Source organism: Podarcis bocagei (genome assembly GCF_964188305.1).
Source record: "Podarcis bocagei genome assembly, chromosome: 9".
Lineage (NCBI taxonomy): Eukaryota > Metazoa > Chordata > Lepidosauria > Squamata > Lacertidae > Podarcis > Podarcis bocagei.
The window spans coordinates 56,937,320-56,960,963 of NC_138134.1; the positions used below are offsets into that span (position 1 = coordinate 56,937,320).

At 41.8% G+C, this 23,644-nt stretch overlaps 1 protein-coding gene and 1 long non-coding RNA gene across 2 annotated transcripts in view; both read left to right on the forward strand.

The window, feature by feature from the left end:
• LOC308595372 overlaps positions 1-12,934 on the forward strand; it is a 42,957-nt gene extending 30,023 nt beyond the window's left edge. The window contains exon 3 of the long non-coding RNA XR_014012018.1: positions 12,800-12,934. This is a non-coding gene — a long non-coding RNA (uncharacterized lncRNA). The remainder of the gene's footprint in view (positions 1-12,799) is intronic.
• A 4,837-nt stretch (positions 12,935-17,771) lies between these two features.
• GIMD1 (GIMAP family P-loop NTPase domain containing 1) lies at positions 17,772-23,246 on the forward strand. The gene is made up of 3 exons (XM_081208221.1): positions 17,772-17,880; positions 19,184-19,599; positions 22,959-23,246. Exons 2-3 carry the CDS (start codon positions 19,207-19,209, stop codon positions 23,226-23,228), a joined length of 663 nt encoding a protein of 220 aa, XP_081064347.1. The 5' UTR covers positions 17,772-17,880; positions 19,184-19,206; the 3' UTR covers positions 23,229-23,246.
• Positions 23,247-23,644: the final 398 nt, after the last annotated feature.

Genomic DNA, 23,644 nt, shown 5'->3' on the forward strand with positions numbered 1-23,644 from the left:
GAGTGGATAAATTGCTTTACGATTCTTATTCTTCCTAATGAGCTCACGCAGTAAGTCATTCTTATGCATCTTCTTGTTGACAGCAAAGTCTCTCAAAGAAACGTTCCCATCAGTTCAGTCTGTTGGTCTACCAAAAAGGCTTCAGCCACTTACAACCAAAACTGCAAAGCATTAAAGAAACAGAAAGAGAAATATAGCCTAAAAAGACAAAAATAGGAAAATAATACCAAATGCAAATCATCTGCTAGGCCACCAGCCACTCTATAAATTCTTTCTTAACTTTCCAGGCTGGGATGGCGAAACTGGCCCCTCTAAACATCATAAATGTCACACAATAAGAAAGTTAAAAGCTTGGTCCACTATTATTAGTATGATTATTATACACATACATATGATCTAAATTGACAGCTGATGGTGTCCTGGCCCTCAAAGTTAATGTGACCAAAGACTATACCATTCAGTGTTTAAATCCATATCAAACCAGGTTGTTTCAAATGCCAAACCCAGGGGAATTTACATCTGAATCTATGGCATGATGGTATTACCTGAGATGTGTCTGAAATTCCCCTGGGTTTGGCAGTGAAACTTCACTTAGCATTTGCAAAACAGACTTACCGCCTGTTCAAGTTCTTGGTTCTTTGAATCTAACCCTATGACTGGGATCCAGTTTCCCATTTGTATACTGCCTTTCATCTAAGGATCACAGGGTGGTTTGCAATATAAAAATACAAAAATACATAACAAAATACTGTCACCACCATGCCACCCCAATCTCTGAGTGGTGCAAAATTCCAGGGGTTCTGACCAAGACACTATACTTCTGTTGATGCAGCCTAGAATAGCATCAGATTTTTTTCTGCTGCATCCCACTGTTGACTTAAGCCTGTGGTCTGCTAAGACCCCTACATCCTCTTCACATGTACTCCTGGTTATTCCTGCCGAAGTGTAGAACCTTACTTTGTCTCTACTGAAATTCATTTTGTTAGTTTGGGCCCAGTTCTCCAATCCATGAAGTTCATCTTGAATCTTGATTCTGCCTTCTTGGCACTTCCTCCCAGTTTGGTGTCATCTGCAAATCTGATGAGCATCTCCTCAATTCCTTCATTAAGGTGGTTTATAAAGACGTTGAACATCAACGGGCTCAGGACAGAACTCTGAGGCACCACACGTCACTTTTTCCCAGGATGACGAGGAACCATTAAGGAGCACTCGTTGGGTTCAGTCAGTCAACTAGCTACAAATCCACCTTGCCCAGTCCACATTTTATCATCTTCCCTGCAAGAATATCATGAGGGACTTTGTCAAAAGCATTACTGAAATTGGGGTACACTATGTCCACAACATTCCCCTGATCCACCAAGCTTGTAACTCTATTTTAAAAAATAAAGAAATGAGATTCATCGGGCATGACTTCTTTTTGAGAAACCATGCTAGGTCTTAGTAATCACAGCCTCCTTTTCTAATTGCTCACATACCGACTATTTAATTTTAGGGCCTTTCCTGGTATCGATGTTGAGCTGAGCAGTGGGTAGTTGCACAGGTTTTCTTTTTTCCCTTTTTTGAAGATAGGGAGATATACAATCTGAGCCCACAATGGAGGGGCTCACAGCATTAACATCCCAAAAGGTCTTGCTTCTCCAATAGTCACAGCCTTGGATTCAAGCAGAAATCAAGCATGGCTCAGTCTCTTTGGCGTCTCCCTGCTTCTAGCACACTACTTTGACCATTGTCCTTCTCACTACTAGCCAGGTGAGGGAGGGAGGGCCCAACTATCTGGCCGTTGGCACAAAGTCACTTCTTTGTTATACTAACAACCATGGTTAGTGTCCATTAACCCACCAAGAAGCTGACCTGGCTGCTTCAACAACTGAGTCCCCCAAACTCACAACAGTATTATTTATAAATGCTGAGCACACATGTCAACAGAGTAGAATTCAAGTCACTGCCAAAGTTAGCTTCTTACAATAATTGCTCTAATAAATTATGGATATTATAACATGCTTTTCGTGATCATAATCCAAAATTCTGTAAATGTGTTTTGTGGATTACTAGTCTGTGAGTTCTACTCAGTCCCATTGAAATGAATAGACCTAGGTTACGCATGTCCATTAATTTCAGTGGGTCTTCTCTGAATATGACAAATGTTGGCTAGAACATCTGCATACATTTTGATGAACTATAAGCCAAGAATGAATTACAGGCATTCTTTCATTCTAACAGCAACACAAAAGTTCCTGACAAATGCTCATTTTGAGATATATTTCTATCAGGTATTCTAAACATGATCAGTACATGGTCTTTAGGTAACTTAATACCAATTATTCTCTTACTAACAACTCTCCAAACCCCTTTAAACCTTTGGACAACTCCCACCATATGTGGAAAACATGGTCTACCAGGTTTCCTTGACAGAAGGAAGAAGCAGTTGCCAAAACTGTAAGATCAAATCAAAGTCAATTAAGGATTCAGGATTTATGGGCAATGACCTCATAAGGTAATGATGCCTTCGGCATCATTTCTGAGATATAAATTTACTTTTGCCCATCAGTAGCAACTGCTTATTTTTGCTCAGGCCATGTGTAGTAAAGGGATTGACCACAGAGTCATGCACTTCATTACAGCACATCCCCCCTCCCACTTTGACAGCTTTTAACAAGGTTTCTGTTTGTCTCAGAGGACTACAGTTAGAGAAAGTACAATTATCTAGAGATTACCCAGAAAGACTTATAAAAGGCATTGGAGTTCAATACTTCAGTTCCAGTCCACCTAAAACTTCAGCCTCTATTTTAAGAGCATCTCAAGATGTGTGTTGTAAAACTGATGTGGCCTTTATACAAAGCAGCTCAAACCTGACACTTAAAAGGGGAGGTTTTATACGGGGCCATAAAATCACACTCGAATAAAAAATTATCTGCAGATGAATCTTGAGGGCTTTAACCGTGGGCTAACCTTGCTTACAGTATGTGGTACTCAGAGAAAGCATCTAGTCAGGCAAGGGTAGGGCTGTGGTGTGGTGGGGGCTCATACAAAACAGCAATTAGATTTTGCCAACAGGAAAGCATTAAGTGCAACTGAAAATTATTGTCAGCGGTATTGCTTGCAAATCCAAACGAATGCCATTCTTCAATTTGTGCTGCATTCTGTTCCATCCTATCCACGGTCCCTCGGGTCTTCTTTACCGCAGCACACGAGCACCTTCCAGTAGTGCCTTGAGTGATGTGACTAACATCTGTCATGTATGACTCATTCTTACTCCGGGAGAGAATTGTGAACACAGCAGGGGGTTGGCTTTTGTTTAGTAGGTGTGGGTTTGTTTGCTTTGGTTGGCTTTGGGTAGGAATGTGCATGCTGCTAAGAGTTCACAGGAGCCATGGGAGACCAAAGACATTTCACCTTGCACTCGGAGCGAAAGGTGATGGAGCCTATGAAGGCTCTTGGCTTTGGCATGGGAGCTGTCCTTCAATGAAATTTTGACAGAATGAAAACACAGGTGTCCTCTTTTATGGAGAGAGCAACAGGCTTTGTTTCCCTCAAAGGCCCCTGCCACAGATGATAGTTCCCCTCCCACCTCCCTGACTGGCTTCCCCATCAGATTCATCCCCAACAACCAGTTGCCATAGCAGCATCCTAGCAGTCTCTGAGGAGTAGCATCAAGTTATAAGTCAACATCGCTGCCAATACTATTCGTCAGTTAAACCAGTGTTGCCAGATGTACAACCATTCTCGTTTGCCTATAGGCCTTGCCTATGAAGTAGTACAACCCCTTTTTCACAAATATACAATAATCCCGGGTTGTTCTGGGGACCATACTAACTTGGGCAGCACTCTGGCAACTCCCAAAGTGCTTAAGAGGTCTCATGCGGGAGCAGGAGAGAGAAATTGTACTGGAAGGTGGTTTTCTTCTGCTTTTACTCGTATTTCCATCCCAACCTGAGAAAACAGAAGGAGTGTTCACACATTTCGTTCAAGAAGTCTACCAGCTGCTCTGTACAGTCATACAGCTGTTCACATGTAACGTTCAACAAGTCCACTAGGGGCAACTATGGGAGTCAACCCACTAAAATGAATAGACTAAACTTCCGCATTTTCATTAATTTCAGTGGGTCTTTACTGAGTAACACTTCGTTGAATATCACCTTGTATTCATAAACTGCTGTGAGTTCAAGGAATGAGGCAGGATAGGAAATTACATAAATTAATATCAGAAACTTGAAACTGCATTACTATAGCTAAGGTGGGAGGCCATTTCTTTTCTTTCCCTCCAATAATATGGAATTGTGGAAGGATTCTCTTTTTTCAAACCCCCCCCCCCCCCAGAAATGTAGGCTTACTTTAACAGTCCTGCAGCTGTTCTACAACATTAGTGTTTAGTTTCCACATAGCACTGATATTTTTCAAAGGGAATAATGTCTAACATATATACTTCAACTGTATTGGGGCTTTTCTTCTTAGACATTTCTTAAGCCATTACTACAGAACCCTGTGGATTATCACAATATTGTGAATTCTAAGAACTGAGTTGACATACCAGTCGATTAATAAGGAGGTGACAACATTACTTTGGTCTTCTGGTAACCACTCATGCCCTGTGGAATTTATGAATCCGAAGGTATTTTTGTTTTCAGCCAGCCACGGGTGTCCGCTGTTAATATTGGTCCAGCACCTTCTCCAGTTCATATCCAGTGTGACATTTTTTATATATACAAGCAAATCTCCTTTGGCCCCAAGGATATCAAATCTGAAGTTGTTCTGACAACATCCATCAACTCTATTAGTTTTAATGGGAGCTGAGGTGTGTATGGGGTGGGGGGAGGTGGCCAGTAAAGAGGTGCTACAATAATAATAACCAACTTTCAAAGGCGAGAAACAGCTTGATATGTAGCCAGAGAAGTGCCAGTGTTCATCATTTTTGACAAAGAGGAATTTCACTAAGAACAGCAAGTTTTGCTTTCCTTAATATCCACTGAGACTCCAAAAGAGAGGGGAGGAATACATAACATGGGGAGTATCCAGTTCTTATGCTTTAACTCAGCTTAAGCCCTTAGTTGGACTCATGGAAAACAATCTTCCCATAACATATTTCACCAAGATTCCTAAGGTGTCTTAGTCTATCTTGTGCACCCAAATCCAATTTTTTGTTTGTTGCTTTGTTTAAAAATAGAAATAGAAACCATACTTCTAAAGCACATCCAAGGCACATCACTTTCCCCAAAGAATTCTGGGACAACTGACATCAGTCAGGCACATTTGCTGTATTCTTTTTGGTGCCTGCTTTAAAAAAAATAAAAATGTTTAAGCAAGCCTAACTAGACAGATAGATGTTGATGTGTTTTAATCTCTTTTAAATATGTTTAAAATGTTTTAATTGCTTGTTTTTAACTAGTCTTTTATTGATAGTTTTATTCGTTCTTGCAAATTGCTTGGAGGCTTTATTACAATCGAGTAGTATATAAATCTTGCTAGCTAAAGCAATTTTCAATAGCAACTAATGTCAGTGTAAAATTAAAATATTAAACCAGTCCACAAATACAGCAGCACACACAAAGTCTGGAAATTCCCTGGTGTGAGGGGAAAAGAGAATTCTGTTTTATCAATTATTTTCTCACTTAATCTGATCTATTAGAAATATAACTGAAACGTAACACAACATGTATTGAGAGTTTATGCCTCACATTTTTTACACCAGCTGTTTTTATTTCACTTTAAATCAGCAAAGCTTTTACACCAAGCCTTTGGAACTGACCATCCCGAGCAGCAATACCGTTAGCCCTGACCACATGTTTTCTATTTGGTGTTTCTGAGGTAAAATCCCCTCATGAGAGTGGGAGAAATGAAAACGTGACTTGCAGGAAATATAAAAATCTGTCTCCCCTTCACCCGAGACTTAAAAGAGGGCATGGATTCATGAGGATATAAAGCAAAAGAAGCCAATACTTTTGTATTTTATTTTTTTAAAGCAAAATGTGGTAGAGTGAGTTTCTAAAAGTTTACTAAGTCACGAATGATCGGTCAATCAGTTGTGTTGAAGGCAGTGGAACCTGCGTTCTCTGGGAGGCCTCATAAAAACTTGCAGTCCAACTTGCATTAGAAAGGCTATTTGCCTTGACACATTTAATAAGATTTTATCATGACAGTATTCCTAGTAGTGCAGAAGCTTAGTGACAGTTACATTTTCTTTGGGGGTCCTTCTGGCCAACCCTCCTTCCCCATGAGGGCAAAGCTACTTAGTACTTTACTAGTCATTCCTAGTCACATCCACCAACATCCTTAACTCTGTGTAATAAAAAGGAACAGGAAAGGAAATGTGGCTGGAGGGTAATCTTGCTGTGAGTGGGATAGCTCTGCTTTGGGATGGCCCAGAAACTGTAGCTGGTGGGGAAAAAATACAGCCACTTGATTGCTCACTGGGATGGACCATCAACATCACCTGGCACCCCTGTTGAGAAAATGGCACAGGCTGCCAGTTACCTACTAGGCTAAGTTCAAGGAGTTGGTACTACTGTACAAAGTCCTATATAGCTTGAGACAAGGATATGTAAAAGGTTGCCTCATCCTTAATAACAATTCCTCACCAGCCTGGAAAAAAGTGACAAGTGGGGTGCTGCGGGGTTCTGTCCTGGGCCTATGGTTGTTCAACATCTTTATAAATGACTTGGATGAAGGACTTGAGGGGATGCTCGTCAAATTTGCAGATGACACCAAACTGGGAGGGGTAGCTAATGCTGCAGAAGGCATTCAGAATTCAAGATGACCTTAACAGATTGAAGAACTGGGCCAAAACTAACAAAATGAATTTTAAATAGGGACAAATGTTAGGTTCTACACTTAGGCAGAAAGCAGCAGCTGCACAAATATAAGATGGGGGACACCTGGCTTACTAGTAGTACATGTGAAAAGGATCTGGGGGGTCTTAGTAGACCACAAGCTTAACACGAGTCAACGATGCAGCAGCAAAAGCAAAACAAAACCACTAATTCTATTCTAAGCTGCATCAAGGGAAGTCATAGTCCTGGTCTATTCTGCCTTGGTCAGAACACATCTAGAGTACAGTGTCCAGTTCTGGGTGCCACAATTTAAGAAGGATATTGACAAGCTGGGATGTGTACAGAAGACGGTGAGCAAGATGATCAAAGGTTTGGAAACCAAACCATATGAGGAATGGTTGAAGGAGTGGGGTATGTTTAGCCTGGAAAAGAGGAGACTGAGACGAGATATGATAACCATCTTCAAATATCTCAAGGGCTGTCACATGAAAGAAGGAGCAAGCTTCTTTCCTTCTGCTCTGGAAGCTAGAACCTGAACCAGTGGCTTTAAGTTACAAGAAAGGAGAATCGAACTAAATCTTAGGAAGAACTTTCTGACACTAAGAGCTGTTCGACAAGGGAACAGACTCCTTTGGAAGGAGGTGAACTCTCCTTCCTTGAGCAGAGTTTAGAGGGCCATCTGTCATGGATGCTTTAGTTGGAATTCTTGCATTGCAGGAGTTTGGACTTCTCCCCTGACCGCATTTCAGGAAAGCTTCAAGTGGACTGAAAAAACTTCAAAAGTCAACAGAAAGTAGGACAATAAAGTTTAGTTTCTTCATGAACCAGAGCCATTAGTGTCGTGGCACCAGTAATTTGGAAGGCTTATTGAAATCAGACTGGCACATATCATTCTGATATTTTTGTCACCTGCTGAAAACTGTTTTGCTTCCAAAAGGGGGGGGGGGAGAGAAAATAGTTTTGCTTCACCAAGTGTTTTTAGTTAATTAATTGGATTCAGTCCTCGTCTTTTGTTCTGTATTTTACAAGTTTAGCATTTTACGATTGTTTCATGATTTTATTGTACACCCCACTGTGTTTTTATAAGTTGGAGGTTGTAATTATTCTTACAAATATATTAAAAATAAAAACCCTCAGCTTCCCATTAGGAGGCTTCTCAACAATAAAGAGTTCTTCCATTCACCCAAACTCTTCAAGTTTCTTTCTTGAAGCAGCAAACTACCATGGTACTTATGACTTGAAAGATACATATTCATATAAACCAATGAAGAATGTCCCTTGAGGGCGCCAGTCCTCCCATTAGGCAGAGAGAAGAAGCAGGCAACTGATTTTCAGTGTCCTAGAAAGGCAGCACTTTAATTCATTATAACTGTATTTTTACTTCCGGGGAAAGGATCTTGAAGATTTTCTGCTTCAAGTGCCAAAATAGCTGGACTGGTATTGGGTAGTTACAGGTAGATAGCCGTGTTGGTCTGCCGTAGTCGAAACAAAATAATTTTTTTTTTCTTCCAGCAGCACCTTAGAGACCAACTAAGTTTGTTATTGGTATGAACTTTCATGTGTGTGCATGAAGAAGTGTATTTGAAGAAGTGTGCATGCACACGAAACCTCATACCAAGAACAAACTTAGGTGCTACTGGAAGGAATTTTTTAATATGGTATTGGTATGGTCTTTGACTTGTGGGGAGCAATCTGCTGTTTCTGCATTCAGCAGCAAAATATTTTCGACCAGTCCTGTTGAAGAAGTCCTCCAGTGTGTCTCTCAGGGAGTAGAGTATTTTATTGTACTTAACAAAACATTTTCATCACAGACAGCACTTCCAGTTTGTCACTATTTTCAATTCAATTGCTTACCAGCAAATTCAAGTTGTTTGGGAGCTCTTCCACAAGAAACCTGCTTCCATAAAAGATCCAACTTTTGCAACATGGAAAATGATGGAGAAATGTGGGACAATGCTTGATGCCATTTTTAACTCCCCACAAACAAATCAGAACGGCTGCTCACATAATAGCCAATGTCACCTAGCATCCTTGCTGACGAATGCTCAGTAAACAGGCCTGAAAGCCCCCACAGTATGTCACTGAGAGCACGATCCTATGCATGTTTACTAAGAAGTAAGTAACTGAGTGGCACTTACTTCAGGTTACCTGCATTTAGAATTGCAGCCCAAGTCCCTGAGGGGGGGGGGAATCATCTTAGCCAGTGCTTGGAAGGTCCCTGTACTGTGTTACTGCCTAGAATGATGTCTGAACTGACTCATTCCACGGCAGAAAGTGATCCATTGACATTTGGATGTCATTGATGGAACCTGATGAAAAGCATCAAGTGAGGAAGAACTGTTATCCTACTCTTCGTCATTAAGTAAAACAAAATGAGGAAAGCTGTCATTCCAGTGAGTCCCATCTAGAAAATCACCCCAATCAGTCTGTCTCACTGTTTCGTGAGTGGTGCCAAAAGTAGATTGATGGATGATTTTGTTTATAAAATTATAAAAAGATTTACTTGATTTAGACTCCTTATGTCTGAACCGGGTCAAAAACTTTAGCCTTTTTTAAAAAAAATATTCATTCAGTTCTCTGTGTTTCAGTAATGGGAAGAAGCTCTTGGTTCTTTTCCGAATCCTGGAGTTGACAGATCAGTCAAAAGCCATACTTTTCAAGCCATGCACCTCAGAAGACTCCATGACCTTCAAAAGGCTGCAAGGGAAAAGAAGGAATGCAGGGCACTATTCCACGTTCAGCGACAGAAGCAAAGAAGTCATCCTGGTTGGCTTATCTTTGGTAGTTTGGGTAGAAGATGACAGACATGCTCATCAGATTTTTGGAAGTTGCTGTGCATTTGGACATCATAAAGTGCTCTTACAATGTCAGCGCCATGTGGTAAAACTATTTGAATGTGCCATTGCATGGTGAAAAACTGCTCTGATGCTCACTGGGCTACTGGGTTTGCTTTAGAATGATGATAAATACCAGCTTCCTCTAAGAGATTTGAACAATTTATTCCCCCATGAGGAACTGAATGGTAAAGTCATCCAGTGCTGTGTATATCATATAACATATCAGGCCTGTCCAGGCTTCAAGTTCTGATATGGTTCTGCTGAAATGGAGTAAAACAAGCATCTTGAGATTTCACTTGTAACCACAAGTGTTATTTCTGATTTTTTCAATTTCATAGCCCAAGAACAGAAGATCAACTACAGTCTATTCTTATCTCTAGCCTCAAGCTATCCCTTGAGCTCCATGGCGGAGCAGTGATTAGACCCTGGCCGTAATATCCTGTCAACTGCACCACAATACAGTGGAATTTGCATTCAGCCAAGCGGTGCTACAGTTGCACAGCCCTGGATTGCAAGCTTGCCCATAGCTACATGTCGTTAAATCCAGGAATAAAACTTGTTCTGCCTTCAGGGAAACAACTATCTCAACGAATAACTTGCTGCTCAATTTATCAGCCTACCCAAACACAGAAGACCAGGTTGAACATACTGGGATTTAGACATGTGTTCTCAAGGAGTTTTGAACTCCAAAACTTGCACTTGGATCACTAATCCACCCACTCCAATTTACATGCATTGTGTAGGATTTTTACATTCCAGTTATAGCAATTGCAGGCCTTCCAAACAATTGCATTGCCAAAGAAATCCACATTGGTTTGTAAAGTAATTTCCATGTTTTATTCTTTTTCAACGTTGCATTTGCAATGGCTTGGAACTGTATAATGTATAGGGAAAACATCCTCATACTGGGGTCATTAGAAAGCTTGAAATATTTTTTTAACATATCTGGGTCAAATATTATGATCTAAATCTCCAGTGAGTATTGGAATATAGGGAAGTCAAGAATTTACAGCGGATATTAGTGTTTACTCTACATCACTGTTTATTTTGGGTGAATGTCCGCAAACATATATCCTATAGAACAACTCAATATGAACTCAAAAAGGTGATCCTAGAGCTTTAATGGACCCTTTGGTTAAAAAAAAAAAATGCAATATACAGACTTAATACAAATAATGCTGATTCCACAGGATGTAAGCCCAGTGGCCTCATACATAAGAAAAATGGGAAACTGTCTTATATTGAGTCAGTTTACTGGTCTATCTAGTTCAGCATTTCCTATGCTGAGTGACAATGGCTCTGGAGGGGGTTTTCAGATAGGTGTCTCTCCCAGCCCTTTGAAGCAAGAGATTTTTCCAGTCTGTATTTGGAAGCCAGGGAATTAAGGTGGAACATTCCACATGCAAAACAGCTGCTTTCCCACTGAACCAGAGTCCTTTCTTGCTATAATGGTCCCTCATACCAAGAGTAAAGGAAGCTGCTGGTTCATCTAACTCTGGAAGGTCTTTCCCAGACCTCCGTGAAAATGCCAGTGATTGCCCTTCTGCCACAAAGCTGTGTCCCTTCCCTAATTGTCTATGCCCCCCCCCCCAGATGTCCTTTTTATTGCACATTCATGGTGATTTGTGTTCATGATGCTGTTGGGGCAGGGACATGTGATCCCTCTTTTGATGTTACTTGTGCCTGCAAAAGGTTTGGGGTGGTCACACTGCTTCTCTTCTGATCAGTCCATATCCCGTAACGTCCTGCTGAAATCCCATAACTTTTCATACCACAAAAGTTCTGGCTTATTTTCGCCCTGCTTTTGTTGCACTATAGCCTCTCTGGACATCAATAATGTGGTAGCATCGGGGAAGCATCATGGAGCAAACTAAAGCAGAACAAAATCTGCCCCATCCACTATTATTGTCTCAAGAATATGCTGCGGAATACAGCCCAGAAGAGCCCTGCACAAAAACTTAACAGTGAAAGAAGGGAAGGCAGATGAGATTGGGCAGAATGGCTAGGTAGAAAGAATTCACCAAAGGGGTTCAAGTGAGATTCTTCATTGAAATCAGTGACTGCTTATTTTGAGTCATCCCAAAGGTGCTTAAGGCCATTGCCTGGTACAGAGTTGTTGGACTTTGGGTCTCCAAATGTTGCTAGACTACAACTTACATCATCCCCAGCTGGTAATCTAACTCCTTGGAGATGAAGGGAGTTGTAGTCCCAAAAACATTTGGGGACCAAAGGTTGAACAACTCTGGCCTAGCAAAGCCAGTTTGCTTGGTTGACAATCCACTTGCAACCACTAAATTCCCTTGCTCAAACTGAGCAGGGAAGAAAAGAAATTGAAAAGCATAACCACTCATTATTTTTCAGAGATCTATGGCAAAACCAGAGTGGAAGCTTCCCAGATCACACACAAGGAAGTTTAAAGAGAAACTTAGCATTGAAGATAGTAAAATAAATAAACAAAATCGCAAGGCATGTCAGAAAATAAGAAAATATACTGAAGACAAGGTGGCATTACTGGCTGCTAAACTTTGCGGTCAGCAAATATCTCAAATTTTCTGGAGGGTTAGCTACAAGGGGAAAAAACAAGATCAGTTCTCATGTAGTGTTTGTACAATTGCCTTCTATATTTGTGAACCAAAATCATGACTCACTAACCATATTACAAAGAATAATGTTTACAACTTACCTCGAACATAACAAATAGAAGATGCATTGACTTCAGTAGACCCTACTTGCATATAATGGCTGGGATCAAAGGTGCTACTTCGAGTGGGCTCAAAGCCTTGGCATTTACCAGAAGGATGTTTGGTTTTTCTGTCCTCCTTATATAGCAGACCACCATGCTATGCTGCAGACTTTTTTGGAAACTCTCCTTGGTTTGAAAAGTAATTTGCCATGTAGAATGAAGAAATACTGATTGAAAAACACATGGTTGTAGGAAAGTAGTTGTGCAGTTCTTTTGGATCTAGGCCAATGTTTTTAGGGTATTAGATTTCTGCTCCCTTCCTCCTAGCAAGCTTTGAATTGCATTCATTTCCTATTGTGAAGCAGAAGTGGAACTTTGATTGCAAAAGGAGTGCACAGTCTACATTCTGTTTCCATTATCGGATGCTATCAGTGTTTCCCATAATTTTATGAAACAAAGGGGTAAGCATCTGCAAATGGCCCTACATCAATTGATGTCATTTTGTTTCCCACCAGAGAGTGTGAAATGCACGAGGGCACATCTTAAATTGTTTATTGTGGCATTATCTCTGGCTATATCAGAGTGCCTGTATGCAATGAAGTTCTAAAGAGCTGGAATGCATGGGAACCAAGAATCAAAGAGAGTGAAGATATGGGCGGCAACACAGCTTATCTAGAAGATATATCCCACAGTCAAAAAGGTACAGTTCTTCTGGACATATTTCTATTTCCCAATTAAACATTAACTATAACAACCATTGTGACATAGTTTCCTATATACATAGAAACATAAGGCTGTCATCATAGTGCAGTTTGTGTGGCTGCCAATAGGGGTCTAAGGAAATGCCAGCATGACAGCAGTATGGCAGGCAGGTGCATGAGTAAATGGCACAAGTGACAGGCCACCTAGGTAAGTGTCTAACAGACATAGAAGGTGCTTCAGGGAGCAGTTTGGCAAGCCATTTTCTGAAGTGCCTTCTCCTTTAAAACAGGTGGGGCTTGGGAAGAGCTGTGAGGGGAGGAGCAAGCTTGGGGTAGGTGAGGGGGTGGGTAAGATGTAAAGGGAAGGGAGTTTGGTCATGTCTAAAGCAATGAGATGGTGACAGCAGTCATGAAATTAAAAGACACCTGCTTCTTGGGAGAAAAGCAATGACAAACCTAGACAGCATCTTAAAAAGCAGAGACATCACCTTGCCATCAAAGGTCCCTATAGTTAAAGCTATGGTTTCCCCAGTAGTGATGTATGGAAGTGAGAGCTGGACCATAAAGAAGGCTGATCGCCGAAGAATTGATTCTTTTGAATTATGGTGCTGGAGGAGACTCTTGAGAGTCCTATGGACTGCAAGAAGATCAAACCTATCCATTATTAAGGAAATTAGCCCTGAGTGCTCACTGGAAGCACAGATCCTGAAGCTGAAGCTCCAATATTTTGGCCACCTCATGAGAAGAGAAGACTCCCTGGAAAAGACCCTGATGTTGGGAAAGATTGAGGGCACAAGGAGAAGGGGACGACAGAGGTTGAGATGGTTGGACAGTGTTGTCGAAGCTATCAGCATGAGTTTGACCAAACTGCGGGAGGCAGTGGAAGACAGTAGTGCCTGGTGTGCTCTGGTCCATGGGGTCACAAAGAGTCGGACATGACTAAATGACTAAACAACAACAAAGTGACAGGGGGTTGGCCATGTGGGGAGGAAAGTGGGCTTGGTAACGGTGGGCAGGTGGGGTTGATGAGCAGAGCAAGCAGGGGTGGCAGCCCTTAGTAATACTGTAGATATGTAAGAAAACATTTTCAAGATGTTGACTGGGTACAACTATATAAACATAAAACAAGATTCCCAACATACCCTCCAACATTTCTTCGATGAAAATAGGGACGCCCTATTTAATAATAACAATAACTATATTTTATACCCCACCCATCTAACTGGGTTGCCCCACTCTGGGCAGCTTCCAACATATATAAAAACATAATATAACATTAAACATTTTAAAACTTCCCTATACAGGGCTACCTTCAGATATAGTCTAAAGACTGTATACTTACTCATCTTCTTGGCTCAGGGGTCACATGACTCCATACCCTCTAACATTTCTTTGATGAGAATAGGGACATCCTAAGGAAAAGTGCTCCCTCGGCCTATAGAGTGAGATGAGCGCGCAACCCCAGAGTCGTCCATGACAGGACCTAATGGTCAGGGGTACCTTTACCTTTTAAGGAAAAGTGGGACTTTCTAGAATCTAAGGGATTTAAGGATTCATCATGCATTGAATTAAAATATCAACAGGATCCTCCTTACACTCTTTTTAGAATGCCCAGCTTTACTTTTGACAGTACAGTGGTACCTCAGGTTAAGAACTTAATTCGTTCTGGAGGTCTGTTCTTAACCTGAAACTGTTCTTAACCTGAAGCATCACTTTAGCTAATAGGGCCTCCTGCTGCCGCTGCACCGCCACTGCACAATTTCTGTTATCATCCTGAAGCAAAGTTCTTAACCTGAGGTATTATTTCTGGGTTAGTGGAGTCTGTAACCTGAAGCGTATGTAACCCGAGGTACCACTGTACAGGTAACTAACAACTTACACACATTTAACTTGTGCACATTCAGCTTTATGCACTTGGCAAATTTAAATAAAAAAGGTGGGGCGGGCATCTGGGGGAAAGGAACTTTGACAATCCCATTTGCCAATCCACTCAGTGTATTTTGACTGTATTCATCCTCACTTTTGACTTTTAATGCCACCAGGCCTACGCAGTTGTTTTAAGTGTTCTTGACTGGCCAGTCCTTTAAATGATTGTTTTCTACTGCTTTTAATTGTATTGTTCACATATTGTTGGGTGCAAGCCTTATATTTTTTAATATGGTGGCACACAGTGCCATATTTCTAGAAAAAGAGGTGCCGGAACTCGCCATGAATGCCTCCCCTGTTCTCTTATAATGGCAATGGTGCTCACCTGAGAAGCGCCAGAACTGAGTTCCTGTGAGCTGCAGCTGAAAGAAAGCCCTGGTAGCACAGAATATAAATACATTTATAAAGAAGTAAATGAAATGGAAGCAGTAGAAGCAATCAAGAAGATGGCTTCACTTGCTGAAGCATCAAATAAGTCCTTGGTCAGGGTGAACCCTGCCCCAAGTATCTACAAGCACTGCTGGTTGGGTTAAAGAGTTTCCCCAGTGTTTTGTTCATTTCCTTGAACAGCCCTCTTCCCCCAATAATCACCTGAATGTTAAAACAAAATTCTTAATTGTCCTTAACTTGCTGTGAATGGGAGAAAAGAAGCTTTCAGCTAGTTGCATCAGTACCTGTGAAACAGGCATATGCTGCCACCTTGGGGAAGACTCCTTCCCTGAAGTTGAAGAAGCCTTGAGCGTTGTCACATAAATCAACTTCAGGTTCTGCTTGTCATATCCCCACAGGAAGAAAGGTTTCTTAAATCCTTCTACTCATGCGGTCATAAGATCTTCCAGATGTCATGCACATTACGATGCTCATTGTGGAGAACTGCCATTGTTCTGAGTTGGAGAAGTACAGTCTGATAATGTGTCGTTTCACCTTGCCTGCTTTAATGTGATATTATCTTGCATTGCAAGCTAATAAAATGGAACGGTCCAAGGGTCTATGCTAACCTTCCCCAACCTGGTGCCCTCCAGATGTTTGGGGCTACAGCTGCCATCATCTCTGACCATTGGCCATACTGGCTGAGGATGATGTGAGCTTGTAGTCCAAAACACATGAAGTGCATCATAACAGGAGAGTCTGGCCTATGCTGTTTTCTATAAGAGAGAGAACTAAATTCAAAGATTCATAGAATAGTTTTATCCAGCTTTTCTCTCTGAACTTAGCTGCTCTTGGGGGTTTCAGACCATGTTTTCTAGAAGGCATACACAGCAACCTACAGGACCGCCTCTCCTGGCATACCCTGTGAAGGACCTTAAGGTCCACAAATAACAACACTTTGGAGGTCCCAAGCCGCAAGGTGGTTAGATTGGTCTCAACTAGGGCTAGGGCCTTTTCAGTACTGGCCCCGACTTGGTGGAACGCTCTGTCACAAAAGACCAGGGCCCTGCGGGATTTGACGTCTTTCAGCAGGGCTTGCAAGACGGAGCTGCTCCGCCTGGCCTTTGGTTTGGACTCAGTCTGCCCCTTATGTTTCCCTCCCCTTATAGTTTTGATTTATGGGCTACTAATAAAATGAGGCTACATTTTAAATTGTATTTTAACCTGTATTTTAATTAACTGTTTTTTCTTCTTCTTTTATGTTTTATTGTAATTTTATTGGTGTTAGGTCAGAACCTGAGCCTGGTTCTGGCCGAGGAGGGCAGGGTATAAATAAAAAAAATATTATTATTATCATTATAACACTCATGCTCATGTAACAGCATGCTGAACACCCCAAATAACTCAACCAGGAAGGCAATAGAAATTCAGAGATTACTATTAACTGGTAATTATTAATACACTAGCAAATGCTCATCACTATGATGGCTGGACTGATCAGATGGAGGGTTTGAATATTGCAAATACCACAGAAGATGGTGTGAACACTCTTGTGGAAACCCTGAATTGAGACAGCAAGAGGTTTTTGCCTTACTGCAGCACTGGTCCCAAGTACAGTGTTTTCCTTTTAATTATAGGAATTCATGGCAACCGTTCAGTTAACCCTTCAGGTGCCCTCAGGGACACAACTGGAGTTGAGCCTGTTCACTGTCCATGATGATCCCAGCCATCAAGCCAGCCCATTCCTGCATTCTCTTCCTTAGTCAAAGAAGAGCCCGAAATAATTTTAGGAAAGGAAGATGAAATATTGACAAATGACTGTTGTACCGGTAGACAAAGAACAAATAGGTAGACAAGGGTCTACAATAAAATATTGTGATGTGGAATACTCTCGTTGAAAGTTTCAGCAGCAAATGATCCATGGCCTTTTCTAGTATACTCCATTGCATTCTCCTTCCTCCTTAGTTTTCCATCCAATAGTCAGTGTTCTGTGGCTATCGAGCATGCTCAGTCTCCATTGAGCTGGTTTGTTATTGTTTACCACCCTTAGGGCCCTGCTCCCTAAAAATACTTCTGTACTTCTGTAAATCTTGGAGTGCCTATCTTAGATGGTGCTGTTTGGGCTACATTAGGACCCACCCTTGGAAAATGAATTCACCAGAGCTTGCCACCGCGTGTTTATGATGCTTAGAAACTACCCAATGCATAATGGCAGGAAGAAAAAGGGAGATAGCAGAAGTGTAAAAGGAAACAACAGCTGCCTTATACAACATAATAGCCATTCCAAACGATAAGGCAATTGAACAAAGCATTTTTTTCGTGACAAACCTCTTCTTATGAGCTTTGGGTGAAAGCAAACAGAAAATTGCAATCCTGCTGAACAACTAGAAGGAAGCAAAGTGTCAAGGCAGATTATTGGGGCATTTCTTATCAGCTATAAATGAGGATCACTCTGTAACCGATTAACCTGAGTAAAGAGTCCGTGTCAGTCTCACTGTGGTACAATAGCAAGATCTGCTTCAAAGTACAAGCTGCCCATCAAAGACAAAGGCTCTTAAAGAGAGAAAGTGGCCAGAGAAAGACCTTTAGGACACAGTAAGGTAAGCAAAAACTGGAGCACTGCCTGAAGCTCAGAATGTTATTTGATGCAGTTAGATGAAGGTAGAAATTCTTCGTGCTATATATAAACAAACGCTAATATACAAGACTCAGCAACCATGGATTGCGGCAGCAATCTCAGCTCACAGGTAGCTCCTGCTATATTTTTGTTTTAAATCCAGGGCAGAGTACTTCTAGTCTGCAGACCAAATGTGGCTGTTTCCCTAGGTCATGTTCCTTACTGGATCTGCTACACAGTTCTTTTGCCTGGCTGTAATGTGTACTTCAACCATAATAAGAACTTTTACCTGCTGGGATGGATAGATGTGCATGTATGGGAAAGGGATTCAGGAACTGCAGGCTTTTAAACAATAACAACAATAATTTTCATGTTATTAACAAACAAAATAAGCCATAGATAAAAAGCAAGCCCCGTGCAAAACAGTTGTTGCCTATATAAAACTACGGCTGTTTTCATTCCTAACAGAAGGAGCAGTTGCTGAAAGAGACATTTCTTCTACAGGTACTTATGAATGTAAGAAGAACCTGCTGAATCAAGACCAACATCCTTTTCAGAGCCAGTGTGGTGTAGTGGTTAAGAGCGGTAGACTCGGAATCTGGTGAACCCGGGTTCGGTTCCCCGCTTCTCCACATGCAGCTGCTGGGTGACCTGGGGCTAGTCACACTTCTCTGAAGTCTCTCAGCCCCACTCATCTCACAGAGTGTTTGTTGTGGGGGAGGAAGGGAAAGGAGAATGTTAGCTGCTTTGAGACTCCTTAGGGTAGTGATAAAGCGGGATATCAAATCCAAACTCCTCCTCCTCCTCCTCCTCCTCCTCCTCCTCCTCCTCCTCCTCCTCCTCTTCTTCTTCTTCTTCTTCTCACAGTAGTCAAACAGATGCTTCTTAAAAAACCTCAAAGCAAAATTTAGTGCAACAGCACTCTGCCCACTTGTGACTCCCAGCAACTGACGTACCTCAAACCTTCCTTTGCCTGGCCACCCAAACTGTGCCCAGCCTATACTTACAGTAGTTATTGCAGGAGAACATTGTTACTTTTGGAAGAGCCAAGACCTGATGGAAGAGCATTTGCCTCACATGCCCATTCAGGGGCATGTGAGGCAAAAGGGGAGGGGAAAGAATCCAGTACCACAGGGTTCCATACAAGTGACCTCCAGGAAGGGCTAGAAATGTCTCCCGTCTGAAACTAGTCAGCGTGGACAACACTAGACGTATCAATGGTCTGGCTCACTACAAGGCAGCTTCCTATTTTGCCAAGCATTATTAATTCTCTTTTCTGTTTCCAGAGATTTGTAGGAGGGAAAGCACAATGTCCGACGATGGCAAGATGACGCTCAACCTCCTCTTGCTTGGGAAGACACAGAGTGGCAAAAGTGCTACAGGAAACACCCTTCTAGGCAGCAGAGACTTTGCCAGTTTTCTTTCCCCGTCCTCCGTGACCACATCTTGCAGTCTAGGCCGCAGCTGTCCCATTTTGGGCTTTGCCCGTCGCCGAGGCAGTGAGCTCACTGTGCAGGTCCAAGTGCTGGACACTCCCGGCTACCCTCACAGCAGCCTGAGCAGAGAGCAAGTGAAGACAGAGGTGAGAAGTGCTTTAGTCCGGCACTTTGGAGAGAAAGGCCTTCACTTGGCCTTGTTGGTCCTCAGGGCCGATGTTCCACTGTGTGAGGAGGAAGAGGACCCTACAATCCAGCTAGCCCAGGTAAACTGTGTATCAGAAAGCATAGCCAGTAGAATGGCATATCAAGATTTAACTGAAAGAGCAATGTCACATTTCCATGCAATTCTCTGCGTTCAGGAAACATGAGCTTCAAAGTATTACTCAAATGTGTATTTAAGATGCTGGGAAAGAACTTTAAACCAACAAGGTGGGTTGGCTTCTGCCTAGTGTGCAATGATGCTTTGCTGATTCACCAGATGACAGATGGCTCAGTGACAAGTGCCCACGTTGCATTCAGAAGGCTCCAGGTGTCCTTCCTGGCATCTTCAGTTAAAAGGAGCAGGTAGAAGATACTGGGAAGACCTCTTCCCAAGAACCTAATGAGCTGCTGCCAGTCAGAGACAACAACAACAACAACTTATTATTTATACCCCGCCCATCTGGCTGGGTTTCCCAAGCCACTCTGGGCAGCTACCAACAGTACAAACAGTATTCTTACAGCTTTTCATGTGTTCTGTGTTGCCTGAAAAACCATTGATGGGACAATCCTATATTGGGACAATCATGCATTCAGGTGTGAATATATGCATTCAATCCTAAATTAGGACACAGGCCAACTCATCACTTGGATGTTAAGGTGGGGGAAGCAAATAGGAAGCGGATTTTAGTAAGAAGGCAGAGAGCATTAATGCCTACTGTTCCTCTTCCGTTATCATAATTATGGTCCATAGTTGATGTAATATTTGGCTAATTATTCATTTTCCTAAAAGTCCAGATGCTATGATTTCATTGTTCATAAAATAAATGGGGCAAGAAAGCTGATGTCGTCCTAGGGAAATAAGTGTATCCCTAAGAACATTGTTTATACATCACAGTGAGTGTTCCTCAATAATATTATAGCTATGACCGCTCAGCAACCACAGAATGTAGTTCCTGAGTTGTATAGAATTCAGAATCCAACCACAAACTGTTCCCATTATGTCAGGATTTGATGATTAGTTAGTCCAACCCCACTGCATTGCTTTTTATTGTGTTTTATGTTGTTGGTCTTTGTAAAATTATTGTTTTTCTATGCGTCAGAAGCTTCCCTAATTTCGTAGGAGGATGGCACAGAAATTCATATACAGAATAAGCCACTCCTTTTCTCAGTGCAGGACCAAAGAGGGATGCAACTACAGCAGCCCTGTAGCCATTCAGCCTCTGCGTAAATACCTCCGGGGGCTGAAAGCCAGCATTCAGCCACCGCACAGTTAATTTAAAATTGCACCCAAAACATCAGGGCTAAAAATCATATTCCTTGGAAGTGGTTATTTAAATGCACTGCTTGCTGTTGTCCTTCTCCCTTCCTCCTGTTTCTCTAAGGGCTCTTCCAGACATCCCTTGCATTGTGCATTCCTGATTATTTGTGCTCCTAATGCCATCATTGGGACAACCCAACTTTAATACAGTTTTCCACTTGCAAATGTTTTGGGGTGGCCACACTGCTTCACTTCCAGTCAATGCATATCCTATAAAACCCTGCAACTTCTTAAAGATCACAAATGTTCTGGGTTTTGTCCCAATGTTGTTCCACTCTAGCAGCAGATAGCAATAACATGGACACATTGGGTCAGCATTGCAAAACAAAGTACAGTGGTACCTCGGGTTAAGTACTTAATTCGTTCCAGAGGTCTGTTCTTAACCTGAAACTGTTCTTAACCTGAAGCACCACTTTAGCTAATGGGGCCTCCTGCTGCTGCCACGTGATTTCTGTTCTCATCCTGAAGCAAAGTTCTTAACCTGAGGTATTATTTCTGGGTTAGCAGAGTCTGTAACCTGAAGTGTATGTAACCTGAAGCGTATGTAACCCAAGATACCACTGTAAAGCTGAATAAATCCACCACCGATGCGCTATTATGTTGACAATGCTGCAGAATATATCTACAAGAATCTTGAGGAACCCCACGACAGGATCTTCCCCCTCCTATGGCCATGGGTTGCCCAAACAAGTTAAAGGGTGTTCAAAGAAATGACAGGAGACTGTCTGCAGAATGAGGCAGTTGTAAAAGTTGTTCAGGATGCATTTAAATCATGTTTACTGGGCTTGCAAATCTGTTCAGAACTGGGTATGGGGCCCCAGCAAGTCACCCACAGAAAAAGAAATTTGTGGTACCCAGCCTGTCTCTGATTCTGGGTATTACACACGTTGAGCTTGGGACAGTGCCACTTAGGAACAGGACCGCCTCTCCTGGTATGTCCCACGGAGGACCTTATGGTCTTCAGATAAAAACATCTTGGCCACAGGGAGGTTAGGCTGGCTTCAACAAGAGCCAGGGTTTTTTCAGCCGTGGCCCCGATCTGGTGGAACGCTCTGTCACAAGAGACTAGGGCCCTGCGGGACTTGACATCTTTCCACAGGGCCTGTAAGACAGAGCTGTTCTGCCAAGCCTTTGGCCAAGGCACAGTCTGACCCCCTCTCCCCTTCTGCAATCCCCATAGAACTCTAGCCCAATTGTTACCATTAATTTGATTCTGAATTGATTTTAGAATGCATTTTAATTAATTGACTGTGTGATTTTATGTACACTATGCTATTTTTACTTGTTGTTAGCCGTTCTGAGCCCGGCTTTGGCCGGGGAGGGCGGGATATACGGTAAATAAAATTACTATTATTATTATTATTATTATTATTATTATTATTATTATTATTATTATTATTGCTGCATCAAGGAATTTCATTAATTCAGGCTCTGAAAGTTTTAAAACCTTTGGGCATCATCTTCCTTTTTACGGTGACTGCTTGGTTCTCAACTGTATTATTTTCAGCCACCAAACTTGCTTGGCAACCCCTAATTAAATGATGTGTTTTGATCCCTGAACATACATATGGGCTGTGCCAAGAATCCAGGCTTAACTTTGTATATCTTGCCTCACAAGTAGAACAAATTATCATCCTTTTTGCCTTTGTGGGTTTGGTGAGCTCTAGGAGCTGACAATTCTAACACAGTACACAGTCCTTGAGCTGGGATTATTCTGGCAATTGCAACCTCCAATTCAGCCACAAGATGGCAAATTGACTGCCACTCCTCAGCAGGTCCTGTTGTAAATGGACAACATGGATGCCATTGAAACAAGTGATTCCCCCAAAGTCAATGCATCATATTTATTCATTTATTCCAAGGAGCTCAAGCCTGCACTTCTCAACATTTAAGCCATTCAGGCAACTGGCAACCCACTATAAATTCATCTTTTATCTAGACCGATTGAATTGAAGTCAACTTCCAAAGGAAGATTGCTCATAAGGACTTCCCCACTATAGGAAAGAAAAGCCTCATTGCAGAGCCAAGCCAATGCATTGCTCTTTGATGAAATAATGCATGAAATAAATGTATTAAGGAACTTTCTCTCTCTCTCTCTTTTAGGAACTCTTGGGTCCTAACTGGAAAAGTTATACTGTCATCTGTCTTACTCATTCTGACCAGATTGAAAAGGCCAGATTCACTACAGAACAGTATTTGCATTCTGCCACAGACACACTTCATAAACTCCTGCAGTCAGTGGAGCAAAAGTACATTTTTGTAGGCAATCACGAACAGCCTCTGAAACAGGAACACCTAGAAGTTTTAAGGAAAATTATGGACTTTTTGAAGCAAAACAGTTACCAGACCCTTGTATTTAAACAAATGATATAAACTTAAGCAGCTGATTTACTTTCAGCTTGCTTTTGTGTCTTGTCTTTTAACTTTAAAGCTCATTAGGCATCTCGTGAACTGCCCTGAGACCCAAGAGTATAGGGCGGTATGCAGATTTAATAAATAATAATAAATATTACTTTTTGTATCTTTATTTTTAGATCTTATTTTGACTTATGTGGAAATTGTTTCAGTTTGTGTGCTTTTTGATGCGTTTTATTAGGTTTGTAATTATGTAAATCTTGCCAAGCTGTAAACCAGCTTGAGCATGGGTTTTAACGATGGAAAGGAAGCATACAAATAAAATGCTGCTGCTGCTTGTATAACTACTCAGAAACTCCCACGCTGCTCCTTACCTGCTCCTGCTATATCAGTCAAAACAAGCCAGAGTAGCTCTTGACATATTGTTTTGTTTC

Coding starts and splice junctions, on each gene's coding strand:
- GIMD1 (XM_081208221.1), top strand. CDS start 19,207: ATGTCCGACGATGGCAAGATGACGCTCAACCTCCTCTTGCTTGGGAAG. Junction 19,600..22,958: donor CTACAATCCAGCTAGCCCAG/GTAAACTGTGTA, acceptor TCTCTCTTTTAG/GAACTCTTGGGTCCTAACTG.